At 38.1% G+C, this 25,380-nt stretch overlaps 2 protein-coding genes across 13 annotated transcripts in view; one reads left to right on the forward strand and one right to left on the reverse strand.

Annotated features, from left to right (window-relative positions):
* Positions 1-3,675, reverse strand: LOC146507857 (C-C chemokine receptor type 5-like). The gene is made up of 4 exons (XM_085178060.1): positions 3,464-3,675; positions 2,053-2,154; positions 1,016-1,156; positions 1-917 (listed from the first exon to the last, which is right to left on the reverse strand). The coding sequence occupies exons 2-4, from the start codon at positions 2,057-2,059 to the stop codon at positions 1-3; spliced, it is 1,065 nt and encodes a 354-aa protein (XP_085034186.1). The 5' UTR covers positions 2,060-2,154; positions 3,464-3,675.
* Positions 3,676-8,315: 4,640 nt separating this feature from the next.
* The window catches only part of cobl (cordon-bleu WH2 repeat protein), a 52,482-nt gene continuing 35,417 nt past the window's right edge, over positions 8,316-25,380 (forward strand). For 6 of the 12 annotated variants that reach the window (XR_014876658.1, XM_085176048.1, XM_085176051.1 and 3 more), the window contains exons 1-3: positions 8,322-8,792; positions 20,139-20,333; positions 23,731-23,941. Coding sequence is in view for 11 of the 12 variants with exons in the window: in XM_085176048.1 (XP_085032174.1) it covers positions 8,764-8,792; positions 20,139-20,333; positions 23,731-23,941 (435 nt within the window). In the remaining variant the exon portion in view is untranslated. Of the gene's footprint in view, positions 8,793-13,304; positions 18,390-20,138; positions 20,334-23,730; positions 23,942-25,380 lie in introns of those variants that run through there. The other 6 variants (XM_085176049.1, XM_085176052.1, XM_085176058.1 and 3 more) reach the window with 6 other exon arrangements.

Consider the following 25,380-nt stretch of genomic DNA (forward strand, 5'->3'; position numbering starts at 1 on the left):
TCAACAATCTGCCCTACACCTTCTACATGATATAAGTGGAGTGACTTCAGAGGACTTGGACATAACTGAGCTTCTCCTGAATGAGCTGTCTGGAAGATTCCTGACGCCAGGCACAAACTTTTTCAGCAGCTTCAAGGCCCTTCTCATAAACTTCTGTCCCGCAAAAGCATATATGATGGGGTTCAGACAGCAGTGAGTGTAAGCTAAGGCCTCCGTCACTGTTATTGACAGGTTTACATTTTTGTACCAGGTTTCATTACGTGAGATTTTCCCCTTTTCCTGAAGAAACTTCAAGAAACAGGAAATATTATATGGAGCCCAGAGCAAGAAGAATGCAACCACTATGCAGATGATCAGCTTGACAATGCGGTGCTTCTTCGCGGTTCTCATGTTTACCAGTGTGGGGATGATCCTGGAGTAGCAACCTACCATCACCAGCAAGGGAATCACGAGACCCAGCACATTTGTGGTGAACAGGTTGTAATGCTTCCAGACTTTCTTCTCCTCAGGATAGTTACATCTAATCTTCTGGGACTCTTCCTGTATTTCTTGTGTGAAGATAAAATTTGGCAGAGAGACAAACAAGCTCAGCATCCAAATGAGTACGGTCAGAATGATGGCTGCCCTCATTGTACGAAAACGTGCCACCCTGTGAGCGTGCACGATGATTACATAACGGTCCAGCGTCATGACAACCATGAAGAAGATACTGCTGAAGAAGCCAGTCTGGTGAGAGCCAGACAACAAACGGCACATGAAGTCTCCAAAGGTCCACTGGCCGACCCTGGCATTGTGAGAGTAGAAAGGCAGCGTGAAGACGAAGAGGAGGTCAGAGAGAGCCAGGTTGAAGAGGCAGATGTCTGTCAAGTTGCTCTGATTGCGATGCTTCACCACGACATACACCACTAGTCCGTTACCTTTGGCAGAAAAAAAGAGTCAAGAATTGTATACCTTTGACACTTTCCATCCAATATGTAAACACAACTGTCATTCCCACAGTAGAAGACACACCTACCTATGAAGCCCAAGGCAAAAACCAAACTATAGAGAGTGGTTAGAAACACTTGGCTGAAGACCTGCACACCACTGAAATTGGTAGGAGCGTAGTCGCCTAAATCATTTTCATATTCCTCGTAACTGTACAGTGTGGGCTGTTCTGTAAAGAGAGTTATTATAATTGTTTTATTAGTAGTAGTAGTAGTCTTATTTTTTGTTATTATTATTTTCACACATACTACTAAAAATAACCATCCAAATTAGGTTATATTATCACACATTATCAAGCATTTTAATTAATTAATTAATTAATAAAAACAACAAAACTGGTGAAAAAAGTTGCAATGTAAGTTGAAGACCACTGTTGCTGTCACAGTTTTTTGAAAGGAGGTTTTTTTTCTATTTCTAAAAAAAAAAAAAAATACAAATAGTAATCAGTTCAGCTCTGTTGTATTAGGTTTAAGTCAAGTGATAACGGAAATTATTGAGCCACCTGCTGGTTATTACAAGTACTCCAATTGTGGGAATGTGAACAGAGTTTAAACTTTAGTTCGCCATGGTAGCTGATTTTAATCCAGATCACATTAAGCTAAAAGCACAAATACCACCATAAACCTATAAACCTTAAACCACTAACCTTTCATTATGGTATTTTTCTTTATTTTATCATTTTGTCTTACATGGACATTTTAATTAATGGATTATTTAATATGATTAGCATCATTTTATAATAATATTTTTTACATAGTCTCAATCAGCAGATGCATGTTTGCAGATCACAGCAAATGTAAAAGGTTAATTAAAGGTGAACTTCAAAGATATCGCAGCAGTGCATTTATTTCTTACACTTTTACAAACAATTTTTCGAGCACAGTAGTCTCAAATAAAATGTTATCTAGATCAAATATGGAAAGAGAAAAAAAATAAGTATTTGCCGTATTGCAGCATTTGAATTTAAATTATTAAAGCAATGCATACAGACTTACCATTACACATTATAACACAAATTTTTTTTTCCAAAATCCAAATTTGGGATTAATGTTAAAATATATTCACCTGACATAGTGATATCTCAGTGATGGCTAATCCAACCAAGTAGAGTCAGGAATTATGCGTCAAGGCTCGTTTTTTCCCCCTCTGTTGTTGATGCGACGATAGCTTTAGATGTGGAGAGATAAATAACAGTCTTAATGCTGCAGTCTGATAATGAGTAGTACTGAAGCAGAAGTGCAGATGTTGTTTCCTGTACGTCCTTGAGTGAGATCTTTATCAGTTTAAACTCTGAATAATTCAAGAACAGCACAGCATATGGTTACACACATTTTCACACCTTTAGAAAACAGCAGTTAGTTTTTGCTTAAAGCCCAAACAGTTTGTCATTAACGTTTTAAAATGCAGATTGCTATTCGTGTTTTCCAGCTTCATAAAATGTTACTCTTTTTAAAGTTCCTTAAAGTTAAGGTAATTATTTATCTGTTTTAATCAGACAGGTTTGCAGTATCTGGTTATCTTTTGGTTTGCCACATTTCCTGTCACATTTTGCAGCTTTAAATAAGAAATGTGCACGCATTAAATATTAGCATTTGTTCAAGACTTCTATCCAGAGTTAGCTTTAAGAGTTTCCTCTTAAAAAAAAATTAATTCATTAAAATTAATTTTAAAAAGTTTTTATTTAGCCCTGCGACAGACTGGCGACCTGTCCAGGGTGGACCCTGCCTCTCGCCCTATGACAGCTGGGATAGGCTCCAGCGCACCTGCGACCCTGAAAAGGATAAGCGGAAGCGAATGGATGGATGGATGAAGTTTTTATTTATTTATTTATTTATTTAATGGGTTGCACTATTAAAAGGCAAATTAGAGATTTTTACAAATTATTCTATTTTAGCTTCCATATCTCTCTCTCTCTCTCTTCATATGTCTTTATTGTTATTAAAATATTATTAATATTAAAATATTTTTTCCCTTGATCTTGGTTTCGTTGTAAGTCTCTGGTGCATATTTATGACTATAGAGCAATTCTTGCTGTTTTATGCATGGTCTTTATCGTCCTCTTGTGGTGAAAAACTCTAAAAACATGCAACATGTGCTGTGCAGTTATATAACGTATTTACGCAGTAATAGCTCCACGTCAGGGGTCTATTAAAGCGCAGTGTTCTTCGAGACAAAATCGGCAGCAATGGATATCATTGAGGTGAATAAAGTTTTCTTTTCGGTAGTGAAGTGAAAAGGAAGTGAAATAGATTTTCCCTGTCTAATGGAATCTGGGCAGTGTCATGATGTGTTTTTAAGAAATGGAACAACTCTAAGCTAAAAAAAAAAGAAAAAGAAAAAGCTGAGCATAGCTCCAAGAGATTAAAATGCTTTCCACAGTGAGATCAAAGGCATAAAAAGTCAGGATGTGTCATATTGTATGGAATGACAGGACCCAGATGCTGAACAGGGAGATGTTAATACGCAGAAAACGCACCTTTATTTTGGAAGTTGGAAAATCCAAATATGCAGAGTCCAAACAAAATCCAAATGCTGAAAAAAATTGCAAACTGAATCCAAGAAACAGGCAGGCAGCACACAAGTGAGGTTACTGAAGAATACAACAGACGCCACATATAAAACCAAAGACAGACACGCCTGTAAGTGAATACATGTGCAATCGGGAGGGGGACTGTCACAGGGAAATAACATAAAGGAAGTAAAATTTGGACAAAACACACGAGATACAAGCTAATAAAGTAAAACTGGGAGTAACCCTGAGTTCAGAAAAGTTCTTAATAATCACAAAATCCAAAACTGCCACAAAAAAAGACAAAGAAAATAAGAACAGGGAACAGGAGAGGCTGGATGACAGGCAATTTGTGTCTGTATTTCAGTCTGCGTTTTTTGTGAAACATTCTGTGTGTGTATTCAAATGTATTTATGCCTAGTATATTGTTACTAACAAACAAACAGACAGACAAACGGACCGATGACATACTCCCTCCCGAACACTTGATTGCAGGGGAGAGGAGTATAACGGTTGCCACCAAGCATTCTTAAATAAGTGTCAACAAGTCTGCTTCCCTTCAGGAACCCCTGCCCACCTTCTACTCAACGTCACAAAGAGGAAGGAAAAAGCAGACAAGGTCATCACACTCATGCAGCCAGATCCTGAGCCCCTGATTCCCAATCCTGAGGGCAAGGGTAACATGTTTTCTGAGCCCATGAACCCTGTGCTTGAATTCAAAATTCCGGATGAATAATCCGGTCAAAAGTAGATAAAAAAAAACCACTAAATAGCAGATTCTGGAGAGACACTGTTCACGTGCCATCATCTTGGTCAGGCACTGTCTGGTTTTATCTGTCATTCTTGACATTGTTCTTAAAGTCGTTTTATTGACTGTGAGTGACTTTGTGAACCTAAAAAAAGATCTGTAAACCTCATAAATCCATGTTAGTTCTCACAGTGTTCAAACCTTTTTAACAGGACTGCTAAGATCATTTAGATAGAAGTGCTCTGAAAATGTTCTTTGTTAGCATGACTGTATCTCAATAACATAAAAATAGAAGAACCTGCTGGAACATTTGCAGCTAGTTTTTTAGCATAAAGTGTTACTGTTTCCCTCTTTAACTTTATTTGTTGTTGTTGTCATTGCTGCATGTAATTCAACCTGAGCTTAAAAAACAAAGCAGCATATGGTAGGCTACCTTGTGTTTGTCCTAGTTTCATTAAAATATGAGGTGTGAGTGATTTGCAACAGCTTGCACTCATGCATTATTCATTTATTTGTTTTAGATATTATAAAATGATGCTAATCATATTAAATAATCCATTAATTAAAATGCCCATGTAAGACAAAACACTGTTTAAATTAACCCCGACAGTGAATATTTATTTAGATCGGTTTATTTGTGATAGGATCCATATCCACATAGATCTTTTTATATATAATCAGAATATTTAATATTTAATATAAATTCTCTAAAAGCCTTATTGAAGGTCAACTTAAAAGAAATTGTGGTAGTTCCTTCTTTGCAAACAATTTCCAATCAGAGTAGTACAAGGATAGAAAAAGAAATTAGGTTACAGTGTTTTGGATTCAAATCCCTACAGCAATGTGTACACCCTTAAGCTTTACACTTTATAGCGCAAACATATTTCCAAAATCATGCAAAACATCACACTGCATATATTTCAAACACTGTCAAAATGTATTCACCTGACTTAGTGATATGACTGGATGTGTAAAGTGCTTTGGGGCCTTAGGGACTAGTAAAAGCGCTATACAAATACAGGCCATTTACCATTTACCATTTTTGCACAGTGTACCAGGCACTCTTTTCATAATGAACTTCTATCTACTTCTTCTATCTACTTCTCCAATATTAGGGGAGCTCACACATGAGGGTTTACCCTGGTTATTTATATCAACATGTTGGAAACTTGCTTTCTGGGCTCTATTTCCAGGAAACAAGTTCATCAAATATTGAGTTTAAAACAGCTTAAAAATAAACCCTGAGATAAACCCTGAGTTCAGCAACTCTCAGTTCAGCAACTCTCAGTTGCTGAACTCAGAGCTTTTCTTGGAACAGTTTCCTGTTCCAAGAAAAGCTCATCAGAGTAAGTTGAATCAACTCTGAGTAGTAACCCTGGCACATGGGTGAGTAGGGAAATAAAGAACCCAGCATTCACCAAGGCAACACCATTTTAATCCAATGGGCAGAGGACATGTTTATTTTTTTAATAATCATGATTATATTTAGATACATATTATAAAGACAATTAAATCTTTATTACTGTAAGTATATGTGGGTGACAGAAACTGATGATAAAAATGTGGAGAAACAGATCAGACAGATCATTGATGGACCTGTAATCTGCCCTCAAGTCTGTTTTTTAGTTAAATAAAAACAGTTTGTGCTACAGTTTATGATTATTCCAGTGTTTGAGTAATTATTTAGTAACATTTTAATCTACTGATGGAATATAGCAGCCTCCCTTTTTTTAAGACAAGAATTTCTTTATTTTTGTTATTAATGGATAAGAAATGCTTAATAAGATTTCAAGGAAACTCTGCTCGAATTTCCCACATGTAACCATTTCTAATATGATCTAATGTCAGCCTTAACTGATAAATAATGGCTCGCTCACACCCATAGTCAGAATTCAGTCATTGTTTCACATTTAACTGAAAAAAAAGTTTTTCAAGCGTTAGTTTCAACAGTAAAGGCAAACATGTTTTAAGAAATAGTTGAGCTTTGACAGAGTTATTTCAGTAGTTTGGGGGGGATGATCCATTTAAATAAAGACTGCAGATCGTGTTGAGAAAAATCAGGCTGATGTGAATGAATCTGGACAGGATGAAATGCATCTAGGTCTTGATATGATATTAGTTGTGGATTTGTCCTGTTGTGCAAGACTCAACCTGGACACAGTTTCCTTATGAGCTGCTTATGAGCTGTCATAGGTACTCTTTTCTTCTGAATGTTTGTCACTCCTTCTAATGAATCGAAGTGATGCTGCTGCTTTATGAAAACTTGACCTAAATCACCATTGCAACTAATATAAGACAAATCATATGAGTCTAAAAGTTCACCAGGCCAGTGTCAATACATACCATCATAAGTGCCTTGAGTCAACTGTTGTTTCCATTTGGTGCTATGAGTGCAATTGAATTGATTTAAAACTAAATTAACCCTGACAGTGAATATTTATTTAGATCTGTTTGTTTGTGATAGGATCCATATCCACATAGATCTTTTTTATATATAATCAGAATATTTAATATTTAATATAAATTCTCTAAAAGCCTTATTAAAGGTCAACTTAAAAGAAATTGCGGTAGTTCCTTCTTTGCAAACAATTTCCAATCAGAGTAGTACAAGGATAGAAAAAGAAATTAGGTGACAGTGTTTTGGATTCAGATCCCTACAGCAATGTGTACACCCTTAAGCTTTACACATTATAGCGCAAACATATTTCCAAAATCATGCAAAACATCACACTGCATATATTTCAAACATTGTCAAAATGTATTCACCCGACTTAGTGATATCTCACTGATTGCTCTTCAAATTACGTAGAATCAGGAATCACGCTTCACAGCTCCTCGTGTGATGCTTTCAGATGTGTACAGATGAATTATCACTCTTAAAGTCTGCAAGTTCAAGGTGTGCAGAAACAGAGGTGCCGATAGAGTTTCCTGTTTGTCTAGAAGTGAGAATTACCAAACAACTATCAAGCAAATCTGGCAAACAACACATAACATGTGGTTACACACCTTATTCACACTGTGAGAAAAGGGCTGTAGTTTTTCTTTTTTTGTTCTTTTAGCTTAAAGGCTTAACGAGGAATTTTTTATTGTGGCTATAGGTGGACTTGTTATTATTGTTCAAATACTGTTTGTTTGTTTGATTGATTGTTATTTTGTTTTAGCCTGCACACGTCCAGCTTCACTTTCCTTTTTCTTTTTCATCTTGTTCCTCTACTACTTCCTCTTCTTCCTCTGCTTCATATCATACATTCCACATAAATATCTTTATAAACCCTTTAGTATAGCCAGTGTACCCACAGAAAGTATACTCTTAACCTAATAAGACCTATAACTTTTATAATGTTTAAAGTAGAGTCGCTGAGTGATTACTGTATGGTCTATGGTGACCTCTTGTGGTGGACAGTTTTAACTACATGTCTACGCTTTCTCGTGGCACAAAGCATGCTGGGAGAAAAGGTTTGAATTGCCATTGCAGAATTTAAATAAAGTATTATCACCTAGAAGCTACGACTCAGACTTTGGCAGCTGTAGACCTGACATCAAACAAAATATAAAAATAATAATAATACATTTTATATATAGATAGATAGATAGATAGATAGATAGATAGATAGATAGATAGATAGATAGATAGATAGGTGTGTGTGTGTGTGTGTGTGTGTGTGTGTTAATTGGAGTTCATATTGCTGTTTGTATACACGCTATGTTGTTGTATTTTGTGTTTTGGTAGTAGGGTATTTCTATACGGTATTCGTACCGACGCTCTCCAGTTGGCGCTGAATGAAGTCCCGATGAGGATGATTGACATTAGATTTGATGACGAAAGCGGGCTGAAGGGAATCTCGGCAAAGTAGGAGTATGTAGATAACGGAAATCGCTTGGGATTCCTTTCTAAATAAAAGCATTAATGCTCTTTAAGCGCTACAAGACTGTCCGCACGCGAGGCACAGTAGGGAAAATAGCACAGTTATAACGTAGATGTTTTCTGTGAAGCTAATATATATCCCACATTAGAGTCGCACAAAAACGGCAAGACTTTGAAATTAGCGTTTTTAAAAGGAAACTTTTAGTTTGAAAGGACATCCCGGTAGTCTTTTTAATGGTTCAGTTGGCTTGACAACTTCGCGAAGGGATACGAAGATTACAACAAGTGGATATGACAAGTTACTCCGTCCGAATGACTCAGTAAGAATGTTCAGCATGGATAGACTATAACTTAAAAATAGTGAGCATGTACGGATTGTTAGGTCGTTGCTAGCCTCCAGGGACACTTTGCGGCCGTTATGCTTCAGCTCACAGCAGACTGATTCATCTTTGCACACTGTCACTTGTTGTGCACTCTTATACGTTATAGACAGTTTTTCCCTGTTAGAGTTATACTATAAAATTTGACGACTATAAATTATTGTAAGTACGATGCTAAAACTCGCAGGTGACAACGTCATGGCCCACCGAGTCTGAGTAACAGCGCATTTTGGGAGCGAGCCCCGCTAATCTCAAGTTGGAGACAGTCTCAGCGATGAGCGCGTCCTCAAAGCCGCCTTTAGGGTAAGTAGCCCATTTCTAAACATACACTCGACACACCAGACTATTTACAACTCAGTTCGTGTGTGAGTGTTTTTTCTTCTGATTGTTTACGTAACATTAAAAGAAGTTTCTGGATAATTGTAATAATGTCAGCTGGAAATTTGCCTTGGCTGAATGCTTAAACATAACAGTCTCTAATTTCTAGTCTTACTATGAAAGCCATAACCTACTAATGGGTTCGGTTCTAATGTTCCCGCGATATTATAGGGTGCTATTTGTTTTAAGTTTGTTTTGGTTTTTCTTTTTTTTTTACCACGGCAATGAATTATTGTAGATAGGCCCGTTGCCCATTCAAGTGTATATGACTGCCCAGTAATAACACACAGCCTATAGTCAGCACCGACAACAGAGAGTGTTCCAGCAGCCCAGTCTGTTTGCCACACACATAGGAAAAACCATGAGCGGCTTAGAAGCACATAATATTTTAACTGTGTCCTTGGTGGTTCATGGAGAGACATTAATGAAGATCTGGTGCTGGAACAGCAACAACTGTGAACTGTACTTTCCAAAGGCTCCTTTTAATTGTGTAGTTTGGGTGGGGCCGCCAGTTGCATATTGAGCCTGCCATTTAAAACCAAACATAAACTAAATGCAACCTGATTATCCTACATGTTATGAGAATTTATATTAGGGCACACTCCAACAGATCATACCAAGTAACTCCTTATCATCTACTGTACATTTGAATGCCAAAACATGCTATTGTTGACGACAGAGTCCACACACTATGATTGCAGGTCTTAGTCTTTCACATGTTGTTGTGCTACAAGGGGATAAAAGTAAGCGTTTTGCACCCTAAAAGCAGTATTGCTGATTTATATTTACCAGTCTGTTTGTTTTTGTTGTCCAGGGGTAGAAAGGCAAGATATAAAAGGCCAAATTATAGCCTTCATCTGCCTATGTTTTTAATAATATGTCATAATAGTCAGTGTCTGTTTTTTGTTTTGTATTTTACTGGGTGATCAGCAAAAGAAAATTAGTGTGCAATGTCCTGGTGAGCTGCTCTGTCCTTCAGCATCATTATATGGTACTTGAGTGCTAATTATGGTCATACCTGTGTACTTGAGAGCCCCTGTCGTTGACCTTGGCAATTCTGATCTAATTTAGATGAGTCATACCTTTTACTCAGCGGGACACCATAAAAATGCCATTGTCCATGTGCTGTAGTTATGTAGTAGTAGTTCACTATCGTATAAACAGTAAAATGTGATGTTCTTCAGGGGAAATACCAGCAACACTTGATAGTGTTGATAAGGTGAATAAAATTTTGGTCTTTTCTTTTTTCTTCCGCTGTGACCTTTAAAGCAAAGGTTCCTTTAACCAGATACTCTTAATTACAGTGAATCCAGACTCTTAAGTGCTTGTTGGCCAAATTATAAAGCGCACAGGTCACGGAGGTAGCTGGCAGTGGAAGCAAAATGGCTTTTTATCTGCTCTTTATGTGACATTTCTTCCCATTTAAATCTACCTTGACAACTTTTGTTCTGTGATCTCTCTTTCGTCATCACACAGGGAGTAGCTACTTTACTACATAGTGCCGCCCTCGTGAAACACAGCTCATAAAACTGCATTAACATGCAGCACAGTCAAACAGTCTGGGAAGAGACCATTGATTGCTTTTCTTCTTTTTTTTTTAAACTTTTGTACCTGGCTAGTGAAATCTGAGCATGTGCATGTTTGATTGTGTATCAGTGCTTACAAAGCCTGTTTTTATCAGTAGTGCAAAGTTGGACTGAATAAGGCCTTAGTTCCTAAGCTTTAAAGAAAGTCTAATTAGGCATGAATATAACGTTTGATTGTTGTTGGCTTTTTTTTTGTGCTTGTTTTTGTTTGTTTCTGTAATACTGTGGGGTCTGCAGTTTACAATATAAGATGTATAGATGACAGTTGTTGTGTAAATTGAATTGAATTGAATAATAGAAACAAATGATTTCCCAGTGAGAACGTTACAGAAAGTCAGGATGAACATCCGACAACATGTGTCCTCATCTGAAGCAAAATAGTTTTCATTACTTAACCTCACCCTCTTTTTTTAGTGTGTGTTCATTGTATTTATACCAGACTAGTCCTCTTTCTCGAAATCTTAATGAGCACACTGGTGTTTTCCTCTGCATGTCTGGACCTGGGGTGTTTGTGTGTCAATAAGCGACTGCCTCTGTACTTGTTTGTGTGCCGAGCGAGGTTGAGAGCAGAAGCGTCTGTTTAATATGGCTTTATTTCATGGACTTATGGTTAGTACACGACCCCACAGAAGCAATAAGGAAACAGCAGAGTGGCTTAAATAAATGGAGAATTAATTAAAGCAGAACCACTGAAATAAATTACAAATTTACAGAATTCCCCACTTGTTTTTTTCTTTTCTTCCATCCTTCAAAGTGTTTTACTGAGGTGGTAAAAGTTTAATAAGAATTCTTTTCTCTTTTCTTGAGACGCCGTTGATGCATGTGACGTCAGAACCTTGTGAGTTTACTTTGGTCACATGGTTCAGTCCCCAGTAACAATCATCCACCCAAACCTCACATTTGGTCCCACTTATTAGCTGTTCAAAGGGCCTCTTGAAGCGCAAAGAGCAAAAGAAAATAAAACAGCCTTACCACCGTCAACGTCCAGATTTGTGCTGCCATGTGCTTCATCGCTGGTGGGCCACACATCCTACTTTAAACACATCTGCAGTTTTTTTTTGGTTTATTTGTTTTGGTGCCCAATCAAAAACACACCCCCAGGAAGATGGGGTTGGAGATTTTACAGATAAATTCTGTATGCATGCATACAAATACACACACCCAGAGGTAATTACTGCATGCCACGCTGCCTGTCCTGTTGTAAGTGGATGTCTGTGTGAACTAATAAGTGATGTATATGAAGAGAGGTCTCGCCTAGCTACAGTCAAAAACGTCCGTTACTTTGAAGTTGTGTCCGCTGAACTCAAATGCCATTCTTACTGTTTGACTGTTTGCATAGCATTTGAATGCCATTTGTGTTGCACACGTATAGATAGACTAAGAGTAATCTAAGATAGCATACTGTATGCTATATAATGTCTTTTCCTAGCTGGTGTCTCAGATGATTTTAAGACAGAAGCAGACATAACCTTTCCAAACCTCACACCCACTTCATAAAATATTAAGGTCCATGTGGTCGGCCACTAACTCAGGGCTGCTGACTAAGGGAGTTCCCTTCTTTTTGTTTTTGCTCGGAAGCCTATACAGTGTGCATATTTAGCAAAGGGCGTACATGGTAACAGCTGGACGCTTAGTGTTATTTTTATGATGAGTTAAATTTAACTCATGAAAGCTGAGATGGGAGAGAGAGGGTTGCGTTTGAGGCTATGCGTTGTTGGCAGTAGTGCAGTATAGGGCTGGGTATCGTCACTGATTTTTAGAATCGATTCAATTCCGATTCACAAGGTCCAGAATCGATTCGATCCACGATTCGATTTAATTCGATTCGATTCACTTCGATTTGAATATGGGAAATTTTGACAGTCAGAAATATTATAATTCAGATTAGTACATTTACATATTTTTGTATCTATAAAAAGGAAGCTGACACACGCAAGACTTTATCAAAGGTGTGAGCGTCACAGCAGATGCCTTTGTGTCAAAGTAGCTGAAGATAAAACACAGAAACACATGAAGGTGATTTTTCCTGGCCTGGGATTTTATAAAAATATTCTGCAGTACATCAAAAACGAAAGAAAACCATTAATCAACATATGAACATTACCTCAGAAGTTACAGCGGTTTTATTAGAGACATGGCTAAGCATTTTGCATTTTGCATAATTTTAAAAATTTTAAATTTGTTCAGCATTGAACGGCAGAAATTAGGTTTTCTTTTCGGAAGTATATAAAACAGAAAAAAAAGTCGGCCGATAGCGCTGTAAACAACGGTAGACTTGTGCGTAACAAGCAAGCGAATAATGCAGAAAACCTTACAGAGAGAGAGAGGGGGAGAGAGAGAGAGAGAGAGAGAGAGAGCTGTGCATCGTGGTCGAAGCAAAACAGTAAAAGTAAGAGTGAATACATGACGATGTTTTTGTGAAGCGTAGTTTGGATCCTCTTTTGCTGCTGGTTCGGTCAATATTGTTTGGAGAGACATCAAACTAACAGCTTTAGAATCAGCGCATAAAGGAGGTGAACACAAAGCGCGGACCCGCCGACAGATCAGAATCAGCGGGCTGTCGGCTTTCCGCCCCGACTGTGAGAAATTCGACATCTAACTGATTCTGATCCGCGGTTGGGCTGTGTGTTTAAGTCTTTGTGCAGAATCCGTGTTCCTGCTCTCATTTACTGTTTTAGCTGTTTGGTGGTTGTTGAAATTTTGTGAGATTTCACCAGAGATTCTGGCATTTCGGGCAAAATAAATTTATATTAAAAAAATCGATTCAGGATTTTAATGAATCGATTTTACGTAATCCAAGCCAGAATCGATTTTAATCGATAAATCGATTATAAAAACCCACCCCTAGTGCAGTATGTATCTGGTAATGTCTGCATCTAGCTCTCAGGCCATCCCGTTTAAAATAGAGAGGGTGTGGATGCAGTGCTTCTGCAAGCCTGTTCAGCACACGCTGATGGAATATATTTGCTCAAAAGCACAAGACTGGGATATAATCTTTATGTGAAGTAGTTAGCTTATTAATTAAATTAACTGGAAGTGCTACTCCTTTAATTAACAACAGCAGTGCATTTTACAAGGCCAGGCACAGTAGGATGAAATTAATCAGTCCTTGGGCAGCGCACTACCAGGCAGCACTTATGCTCATAAGATAGTTACTCCAGCACAATGCTTCGTTATATCAGTGACATTTCAGACATCTAGACTGGCCCTATTTATAAACTATCGTGATCCTTAGGTTCACTACATTATCCACTCTGTTTTCTTCCACTTGTCAACCTCTGCCCCCACCTTCCCTCCCCCTGCAAAAAAAGCACTAGCAGACACCTTACAACAAAGTAGTGCTTGTATATTTGACAGTATCTACAGTACACTGTATCTGCCTGTATTATGCAGCTGTTATGCACTGCTCAGATTTATTTCTGGAAGCCTGCTGTCATATGTTAGTCTCTGTGGTATGTGTGTTTGTCACAGAGGAAGACAGACGGACTGCATGTGTGTGAGTAAAGCTGGGTGGATTCATCTAGCTGATGTGATAAAGCAGAGGTATTGGAGTGTTCAATGTGATAGATTTGCACATGTTTAACCTTGGAATGTTTCTCCCTGCTTTTGCCTTCATTGCAGAGAAAGATAAGGAATAACCTGTAATCATATCAGTAATTTACCAACATGTGACATTTTTAAGCTATTATTATTAAACACATAAAGGGTATCAGAAGGGAGCGCATGCAGTCTTTTTTCACGTTGGTAAACCTTCCTTTAAGGCATGGCTTTCTGCCAAAAGTTATGAATGAATGCTTTTGTACTTTTCCCCCACAAATGCTGTGACAATATTTCACTTTTCAGCTTTTCTAAAGCTTTACACTGATTTGTGTTATATATATATATTTTTTTTTTAATTTTTGCTTCTTCTTTTCTTCCTGTCACTCCAGCAGGAGTTCTCTCTAATTGAACAAGCAGCAGCTTAGGGAATAGAGAATAAACTAATTATTATTTCCTGCTGTTGTTCCTCTACATTCCACTCTTTGCTCCACCCTTATTATTCCCTTTCCCCCTGTTCCCCCTCGACACAAAGCTTTGTGCCACCTGAGATTCCCTCTTCTCTCTCTTTCTTACTAACCATCTTTTTTTTTTGTTCTCTTACTTCTGTTAGTCTGTTTGCCACTTGTGAGCTTTACCACGATGTAGCTGGAACACAGGGAAATGCCATCTGGAACAGGCCAGTTAATAAATGTTCAAAAAAGACCAAATAAGAAAAGGAAAAAACAGGCATGATTTTTCCAGCTCTGCAGACAGTCTGTTAAGTCAGCTTCCTGTTCCTGTATTTGGAGAATTGTGGTTGTCTTGGTACATGTTTTGTGCTAAACTGTTTACAGCATGTCTCTTAGTCACTGGTCACAAGCAGACGTGATAACTATATATGTCAAAAGAGATGAATACAAAAAAGAGGGTTGATGTGTAGTGGTGCTATCCACAGTAGGTGGATTTTTCTCTTTAGTTGTGAAATAAATACTCTGGATTGTGGTTAAATCGTTGGTGAAATTACATCCTACGTCCTAATCATTTTTTCCTTGAGGTCTTCCATGAGTTCAAGGAATGATGTGAAGCAAAAATCAAAAGGAGACAGACGAATACTTTAGCAGTGCTAAACTTGTGCACATGCAAAAGGCTGTGGTGAATTTGTGATGTCCCAAAGATCACTCAGAGACAGCTGTAAATATTTTATCCTGTGCATTCTTGCCATGTTTTATGCAGGCTATAAAAAACATCAACTCTTTAAAAAATATTGTTTCCCTTACATGCTAGAAATAGCAGCGAAACAAAAAGGTTGTTACAATAAGAATAGTTGCTCTTGTCCATACTTAAATATAAATTAGCACCAATCTAACTGTAGAAAATAATTGTTACATTTATAAAATATTGATAACCTTTGAATGTAGCTAATGCAATGGGATGGTATTATCCTTTTGTAAAAGGTGGTCTGGTACATCCTGTGCTCAAGCATTGAACCAGCTTTGATTAGCATTTAAAGAATTTAAGCAGGACTGCCTCTTAGATACCTCATGTCCTTTCAGTCCGTCCTTCTCTAAGAAAGAAAAAGACAGTTTGACCACAACCGTGGATTACTGGTTGCTGGTTCCATCTGAGGTTATTGTGTTAGCTAACTGTTTAAGAGTGTAAGCAACCTAATTAATCCCATGAGTAACAAATCATTTAGCACCTGCGGTGTTGTGGGTGTTCCTTTTTTTTTGTTAATCTCCCACGGGTTATTACGGTCTCTGCACACATGTTGATCAGACTCTGCAGAGCCCTAACTTGGTTCTTTTGGAGAAGTCAGGACTTGATAATCAGGTAAATTAAAGTTTCATACAAACTGAAAATGTTAACACTGGAGCCTTCGGGGCTATTTATAGTATGTAATAAGGTTACAGCTTGTATGCAAATTTAGTGAAATGTTTTGCATTTGGGCAAATGAGACAGTAAAACCAGATATGATTTATCAGTCTGAGGAGAGCTAATGATTGTATGCTGCCTGCAATTATTATGCCTAGACCATTATTATAGCAACACATTTGTTTGTATGTCTGTTAAGAAAATCAGAGGTTCAAAAATAAATGTTGACATTTTTTCATTTGCTTCTCTATGCTTTGTAATTTTCACTTTGCTGTAGTGAGAGGGACAGCGGTGAGACTGTGAATATAGAGGATGAAGCTGGCATTTCCAGACTCGGTTTACTTGACATTGAGATGCGGTGGGGGTTAAGCACATTGATAGTAATATGAGCATCAAGACATATGCTGAATTAGAAGGTTTTGTGACTAGCAACTGCAAACAAATGCTTTACTTGGCTCATATGTCCAATTTCAGCCTTCCACACTCTGTCTCTTGTTCATTGGTGTTTCTCCGGGTCACTCACCCTGGGTGTGCATGCCTCTCCAGTCCACAGCTGCTACTGGACTAAGATCTGCCTTCTTTTGCAGTCAAGTGGTGTAAATATAGGTTGCCACGGGGACACCATGACACTCAAAGGGTATGCTGACTAGATGCATGTGTGGAGGGAGAACCTGAGTGTCCCGGATGTGTGGTGCACACTCTGTGTCTATTGCGTAATCAGGTGAAAACGTAAGTCGGACTTTTCAAATGTGTGATTACTGGACAAATACATGAAAGAAATATAAATGATTAATTCTGATAAGACATACAAAACATAAAAATATTTTTTGTGCTTTATCTAGATTAAGCTTAATGTTTTTTTCTTATAAATTAAATTTAAAAGAAGCCTTTTTTAACAGATGAATAAAGAAGTGTGCCAGGGATCCTGCAGTAGCCTTTCGGCATTTGGGTCACCTGCTCAACCCACTCAAAAATGTGTTTTGATGGTTCTGATAGAGGATAATATACTAGGATCATGCACTAGTATATTTGGATATTGGGTTGATAAGATCTTGGAACGTGGGACCATTTACTCAGTGTTTCCCTGACAAATAAGGATAAATGATACATTGTCTAACCTTTACTTCTCCCCTATTTAAAAACAAAGTGAAGGTGGTCTCCAGTGTGTATTTAGTATTATGCAATCAAACAGGAATAATCTTAACTCTGACGTACACATTGGCAGTGTTTACATTTTGTAGTGTAATATGTGTGCCACCACACAAAGTCATGCCTTAACATTCAGTCACGATTTAACCCAAGTGTCTTGATCAAGATATAGTAATATTCAGGTTATAGAAGAGGTAAAGCATGTTTTCAAATATTTATTTATGTGCCTTCTGGTAATTTTTTATAGCTGCCCACATGTTCTGATTTCAGATGCACCATAGACTGGAGCCCGGCTGATGCTGAGGGTTAAAAACTTCTGACATTGCTGTATAAACCAATAATTTTTTTTATATATGTGAATACATTGCTATAGACTTCTTTTTTTTTTTTTATTAGAAGGAAAACTGATGTGTACTCCTGTGCAGAAAGTATTGTGGACAGATTTTTTAAAAGAATTTTAATAGAGGCCAGCAAAAGAAATCCATCCTTGTTAATGCTGTTTTGTCGCGTAAAATGAACTATCCATTAGTAACCTTTTCTGTGTGTGCAGGTGTGTATGTGTGTGAGCATTGTAACTTAGTCTCTTCAGCAGCACTTACTGCCCCCCTGTGCCAGAGCTGGGTTTCCTTTTGCGCTGCGTTCCTTGGTGCTTCTTTACTTTCCCACTCTTTCTCTCTGTTTACGCTCATTCTAACTCTGTGGGAGACTAGGCTTCTTCTAAAGGAGTCTTTGTACATGTTTGAGCGAGGAAAAGCGAGAGAGAGAGAGAGGGAAAGGGAAATGTTACGGTGAGACAAACAGCAAGCGAAAGAGAGAGGAGGATACTAGCTGCCTGTGTTAAGCCTGGCCAGGACCCAGTCCCACAGTTCCACAGAGCCCTGTGCTGTTTACCTTAAAAGACTCAGAGTTAACAGGAAAATGCAAAAAGTCTCTCACAGTTGTAAGTCTGTAAGTCTGCTCTTTCATCACTACACACAGTTTTAGGTGCGTATATAGTCAGAGATTTTCTAGTCAATAATTAGAAATGACGTGCACTATGATTTGACTCCAAATTCCAAAAAGTGAAACATTCTCACTGCACTGGATAATGAGTCAATGACTCTATGAGCCCTTTGGGCGAGAGTTAGTTGATATGTGACGTAGCTGTTAATGGTTAACTTTAGCCAGGTTAGAGTCCACTCACTGTGCTATGTCCATGTGCAAATGTCCTTCATTTTGCTGTCTTTAAACTGGGCAGGGATAAAGTCGAGAATACTGGATTGAACAACTTCGGAGTCTACAATTAAATGCTTACACTGATTCTTCGGGGTGTCTCCCGAATCCTTGGAACGAGAGTTAAACAGTCTGATATATAACACGTTCGGAACACTTAATCAGCACAAGGACTGTTTTTGATGTGAGTGGGATGTTTTTTCTTTTCTTATCCAAGGCTAATACTTGAGAGAGTGAGTGTCTGCTTAATCATATGGCACTTGTCATTGCTGAGAGAATGAACTGTTTCATTTCTGTCTAATCAGCTGTGTCTGTCAGGGCAAGTACAGTTTATGTTAAGCCGAGGTCAAACACACAAGAAGGAGCTTGTCATTGACATCTGTCACAGTGCTCACGAGGAGCTGTGTGGCTGGAGTTTTGCATCTGCGTTTGTTTTTTTAATTTGTGATTTTCATAAAAGTATTTTAAAGAGATTCAATGATGCGTGGTCTGCACCCTGGCCCATTCAGTACTTTATGGCTTTCTTTATTTCTGTTAAGAAAAAAAAACCCCAATAGAATTTCTAATTTTCTCAACGCTGCTACAGTTCTGTCAGCCCAATTTTGTATTTTGTATTACTGTTTATAACATTGTTGATTCATAGGCTCAGATATGTTTATACATTCTCCTCAGGGGTGGAATAAAAATGGATGAGGGGCGTTGTTTCTGTCAAAGCAGGGATGTTAATTTGCCTTCGGAAAGCTGTTTGATAGCAGGCATTGATTGTAGGAGTGTAGGAGTGATATTAAAGAGGCAATAGACAAGATAGATTAAACAGTTGCAAAAGACTCAGAGATCTTGATAACCAAAATAATAATCTTGGCGTATCTGTATTTTGTTATGTAATCTAAATGAAGGGAAAGTTATGTCACAATCAATTCAATTCAATTCAATTCAATTTTATTTATATAGCGCCAAATCACAACAAATGTCGCCTCAAGGCGCTTCATAGATACAGAGAAAAGCCCAACAATCATATGACCCCCTATGAGCAAGCACTTTGGCGACAGTGGGAAGGAAAAACTCCCTTTTAACAGGAAGAAACCTCCGGCAGAACCAGGCTCAGGGAGGGGCGGCCATCTGCTGCGACCGGTTGGGGTGAGAGAAGGAAGACAGGATAAAGACATGCTGTGGAAGAGAGACAGAGATTAATAACAGATACGATTCAATACAGAGAGGTCTGTTAATACATAGTGAGTGAGAAAGGTGACTGGAAAGGAAAAACTCAGTGCATCATGGGAATCCCCCGGCAGCCTACATCTATTGCAGCATAACTAAGGGAGGATTCAGGGTCACCTGGTCCAGCCCTAACTATATGCTTTAGCAAAAAGGAAGGTTTTAAGCCTAATCTTAAAAGTAGAGATAGTGTCTGTCTCCTGAATCCAAACTGGAAGCTGGTTCCACAGAAGAGGGGCCTGAAAACTGAAGGCTCTCCCTCCCATTCTACTTTTAAATACTCTAGGAACAACAAGTAGGCCTGCAGAGCGAGAGCGAAGTGCTCTAATAGGGTGATATGGTACTACAAGGTCATTAAGATAAGATGGGGCCTGATTATTTAAGACCTTGTATGTGAGGAGCAGGATTTTGAATTCAATTCTGGATTTAACAGGATCAGAAACAGAAAGATAGAAAAAAGTCAACATTAGTATTCCGGCTGCCCCTGATGTGGTAGCAGTGGGTTGTATTCATAGGCTGTCATGTTGTGTAACTGACTGAACTTCAGAAAAAAACAGTAATGATTCAGAGGAAACAGACATATTTATAATATATAATTTGTTTGTATAAAAATAAATACGTCATTAGGAAATTTTAAAGTATTGTATCATATGAAAAGGATGGCCTGAAAAAGAAAAAATATTCTTATTTGTGTATCTCTCCAACTTTCATCACCAAGAAGGAGGATGAAGGCCCATGCCCCACCTCCACCACCGGCCCCTCAACCCGCTCCACGCCATATCTTCAGAACCACTACACCTGATGGGGGAGGGACATCAGGCATGGAGGCCAAGGAGAACATCCTGAGGGCCACAGTGGATTTACAGTTAACCCTGCCACAGGGCAACCAGATTTATGTGACTGAGGATGGAAGGTGAGAAAAAATAGGCCCACACAAGCACATATCAAACATAGTTTTGATTTGTTCATTTTATTGTCACATGTATCATGACCAAAGGTTTTGCCCATTAATCTCATATTATTTGACTATAAAATCTTCATATATCTGTAGCTATTTTATTATTTATATCTGGAAATACAAATCGAATCTAACCTTAGTTTATTGTTAGTTCTGCGATATGATTCTATAGGTTGATCTTCATTCAGTCACCAGAAAAACTGTATGTTTGTTGCTCCTGTGCATGTTTTGTTCGCTGTGCCAGCGGGGCCTCGTTAGGGGGTTCCATTCCAATTTCCAACACGAGCTTTGTTCCAGAGAGTCAGTGGCTGACCTGCTAGTGCTCTCTGTCCCTAATGAGGCAATTGTCTCTAGGGCAGAAAATTGGGGATGTCTCTCTTGTATAAAACAACAAGAGACTCTTTTAATAACTGTAGAGAATGTATCACCATCAGATGCCTCTGTATGCTCATCACCAGGAAAACTATGTATCATATTATTGTCATAGAGGCTTTCTAACATGCAAAACTAGTATAATAGAAGAGGGGCCTGAAAGCTGAAGGCTCTGCCCCCCATTCCACTTTTAGATATTCCAGAAACCACAGGTTGTTATGACACTATGAAAGTAAGACCTTGTATGATCTCCTATGTTTAATAGAAGATGGTCATATTATGATCAATGCTGCTTAAAACATCAGAACCTGTTGCTATGACTGTCACGATCCTGGGTCTTTTGACCCAGCGTTTTGAGTTTTAGTTTATGTTTAAGCCCTTCAGGTTTTCTAAGTTCATTTTTTTATCATGCCTAGGTTCTTCTAGTTCTTTGTTATTAGATTCCCCTTGTGTCTTCCACCCCTGTTAAGTCTCCCTTGCCCTTCATGTGTTTCATGTCTGTGTCTTACGTTGTCATGTTCAGGTTGTCATGTCATGTCTTATGTTTCCTGTTTTATTTTGAAGAGGTCTTGTGTTCCTGTGTTCATCGTGTTTAGTATTACTCTTCCACTGTGACGTTGTTATGTTCATATGTGTCAGCTGTTTCCCCCCATGTGTTACCACTTCTCTCATTAGTCTCCTGTGTGTATTTAGTCTGTGCCTTCTCATTCAGTCTTTGTCAGATTGTCTGTGTTTTCCCTTGCCATGTCCTGCTTTCAGGTTTTCCTCACCACATTGCCATGTTTAGTGTTTCCCTATATTTTCTACTTGCCAGGGTTCTTCATGTTTCCTTTCTAGTTTACCCAGTTTAGGTTATTGCTTAGTTTGCATCGTTTTCGCCCTTTTATTTTGTACTGTTCTGTCTGCTTTAATAAACAGTTCATCATCAGTTAAGTTTGAGTTTGAGAATGTCTGCACCTGGGTCCTCTCTTCGCACGCCACGCAGTTTGCCTCGGCAAACTGTGACAATGACAGAGGGGTAAACACAAATCATTCATACAAAGGCTCATTCACTATCTCCACCCTAAGGTCAAAGTGCAGACTCCTCATAGACTTATATCACCTGTTATATTCTATAGTGATAGTTAGTTAGTGATTAAATTCAAGGACTAAAAATAGCACATACAGGAATGTGCCAGAACATTGCAACATATTGTTTTATCTTGTTTACGGTTATGGGCTTGGGACTTTTTAGTTTTATGTTTTGTGAACTTAAAGGACAGACTGTCTCATTAAAACACATTCCAGTCATGACTATACCAGAGATGATGTAATTCTCTACTTTAAAAATAAGTGAAACAGTGGTTGAATAAAGATATGGCATATCTTTGCATTCTTCTGATCTCATAAACTTCAGTTATCAATGTAAAGTTCCAGTGTTTGTTTGTTTTTTTACTTTCATTCCTGTCTTATTAATCCTGTGATTAAGGGAAGTTGTGCCTCACAAAGGACTCAAAAACTCTCAGAGGCTTTGCTCTAAATGACGCACCTTTGCTGCTCTCTTAAAGCACAAACTTATTTTACAAAAGTTGAGTAGTCATGTTAAATAAACATGATTTCAGTATTGACAAAATAGAACAAGCTTTAGGATATTTGCTATAATCAATCACCACGAGCGGGTTTATTTTGTAGGATTTAAAAATAGCAAAAAATGTGGTGCAGATATTGCACTAGTATATGTTATTACTGAATTAATACTGTTGCTTAGGCAGTTAGTTGCTTATTTAGTTTTTATCTGGTTGTGTTTTTTTGTTGTCATGCTCATATTAATATTATTTTTACACCTAATATATTATTTTTATGACCGCAGTGTTACACTTCATGAATGATCTACATGCCCTGTGCACCCTCGTAATGTAATTTGTCACACTTTAAATATTTACGATAGGTACTTGAAACTACAGCTTAGTAATGCTTGACCATAACATGGTTAAAAATGACCCTATGTGAACCAGGGAGGTATATATTCAATGCTAGAGTAAATACATAGAAATAAATAGAGTAAATACTTAGAGATAGTCATTATGTTTTGGCATGTTTTGTATGAAATGAATCTCGAGAAGCACACCAGACACTGGGTCTGTTTATGGTTTTAGTTGCAGTCTGCATCCATGTGTTAGTGATTGTCAATGGTGCTCTTTGTAGCAGTATCTCTCTCAGTTCTGTCATCTGATCTCTGTTCCCAGAAAACATTGGAGACTGTTTCTAGGTTTCTTTATGTGAGGATTGACAAGTAGTACTATAGGCCTCCACATGAGCACCGCAATCCAAACAGCCACACAAAGCAATGGGCATAAGTGAATGACAGAGGCATTATTTTTTATGCCCAGTGCTTTGTCGCTACCTTTTTTGTAAAGACTCTTAGATGGACTGCAGAGGTGAAATCTTCAGCAACCACCTTACCTTTTATAGAGCATATGGACGCGCTCAGGTTTTAGTTCTACTTCACATACAGTGTGTTATTTTTCAGTCAGAGTTTTGCAATATTAAACAATAACATGGATTTTTGTAGGGGTTTAAAATGGATAAGAACATTCTCAGAAAAAGGTGCTACTAATATACAATCAACCTCAAATGAATGAATGAATGAATTTCTTTTGTACAGAAAGAATTAAGATGAAGGCAACGTTTTGATGTTCATATTTAAATCACTGCTGCTGTCATTGTATCTGTATTTTGTCTGTGGAAATGGCTTAGATCAAAATACCACCCACTGTTTCTAACAATTTGAAGTGCATCATGTGAGAGTGTGGCATTGTTTCATTCTGTTCTCTTTACTTCAGCTAAGCTTCGAAGACTTTGTAACCCTAGCTTTTGTCCTGCCTCCCTTTCTTCTCTTCTCATCTCCTTCGGCATTTCTTTCTTAAACACACACACTCACACACACATACACACACACACGTTCCCTCTCACTCCTATTATCTCTCTCTTTCCCTCTCAGTAAAGCACTGATGGATCTGCTGGTCGAGCTGTGTAGTCGCTACCACCTGAATCCAGCTCTGCACACTTTGGAGGTTCTGTCTCCTGAGGGCCGGTCTTTGGGCTTCAAGCCCAACGCACTGTTGGGCTCCCTTAACGTGGCCTGTGTGCTTATCAAGGAAAAAGTCTTGGAGGAGAAAGTGGCGCGCAGACCAGCACCCAAAGTGCCAGAGGTGAGTTGCAGTGGATCCTGACACCTTGAGCTACCTCCTGTTTTGTCATATGTGCTTTGTATGTTGCACTATACTGTTACAGCATATTTAAAACCTGCAAATGTTTTCTTTTTTATGCCTGGCTTGGATTTGTGTTGTTTTGATTGCACAAAGGGTTATCTCATGTTTTCACAAATCAAATTTGCATTCACTGCAAGTCTTATGTAATGCCTGTCCCTCTCTGCCTTTTATCACTGACCACTGGCAGAAAGCATGGCCAGTGAATCCTGTAAGGGCCATTTCTAAGGTAGGAAGCTGGTTGGTATTAAACTGGCCAGCATTTCAAAGTCCCTTATTGGAGTTTATAAACTGATTTTAAGTCTAGTGTGCTTTTTCTGCCTTACTGTCTGTCTGGATGTTTTATTCTATTCAGCATCAATCTCTTTCTCTCTGCCTTTTCTTGTCTTCGCCTTCACTCTCCTCCTACCGTTTGAATATTTGATGAGTACCTTACCTTTAGTTACCATGCATTATTTCTCTGCTCTTCTCAGGGCTCACTGGCTGCTCTCTCTCCCTTTGACCCCACCTGGCCTTAGGCCAGAGGCTGACACTGTTTCAGACAGCACTGTCAGTCATTGGTCTCCTCTGTTTTATCTCACATCTTCTCATTATGTAACCAATTTGAACAGCTCAAATGAAATAGCTTGTTTCGATTGCCAGTGTATTGGATCCACCCAGTAGTCTAATATGTTAGCCCAGCAATAAAGTCTACGGTTATGAAAGATATCATTCACACTGCTATTGAAATGTGTTTTGTTGATATGAATGGGGTGTTCAAAATGTTAGAAACAAAATTCAGTAAAATGCAAACATTTAAAATTAGTGTAGTACCTATAAAATTGTCAGAAGTAAGGAATCACAATACTTAGGAACCTAAGGAAATTATGTAACTAAACTGATTCACTGAACAATAGTTAGCAATAAATAAACTGTTTGTCCTTTCCTGATGCACCAGAAAAACTACACGGAAATGGCAACCAGTAACAAAGTAAAAAATATGTCAGTTTTGCACCTTATTTTAATATTACATTTTACTATCAGTTACCTGTTTTGGCTGCTAATTTGATTATTCTTGGTTAGGAAAAATTGCTTCAGTCACAAAGATGGGAAATTTATTTTTGTCTCCATTTAACCTTCCGATAGTCTCGAGTATTTCAACCATCTATCTAGTGACCATATTAGCAGAAACATTAAAATATACCCATGTCACAGGCTAAAAATACTGTTTATTTTGGAAAACCTATGACCATCAACCTGAACATTTTCATATATAATGGGTAAATTATAACAACTTAGCACCTCTTCCACAATTTGCTGATAAGCTTGGTACATTCACAAAAGAGGCTGCCAATAGTACTGTGGTAGAATTGTGCTTTCTTTTATTGTTATTTCTTTCTCTT

The sequence above is a fragment of the Neolamprologus multifasciatus genome, chromosome 11 (genome assembly GCF_963576455.1).
Source record: "Neolamprologus multifasciatus chromosome 11, fNeoMul1.2, whole genome shotgun sequence".
Taxonomy (NCBI): domain Eukaryota; kingdom Metazoa; phylum Chordata; class Actinopteri; order Cichliformes; family Cichlidae; genus Neolamprologus; species Neolamprologus multifasciatus.

What these genes read in the sequence shown, in the direction of transcription:
- LOC146507857 (XM_085178060.1), bottom strand. An exon ending in TTTTGCCTTGGGCTTCATAG is followed by an intron (nt 918 to 1,015) that starts GTAGGTGTGTCT and finishes TTTCTGCCAAAG; the next exon opens with GTAACGGACTAGTGGTGTAT.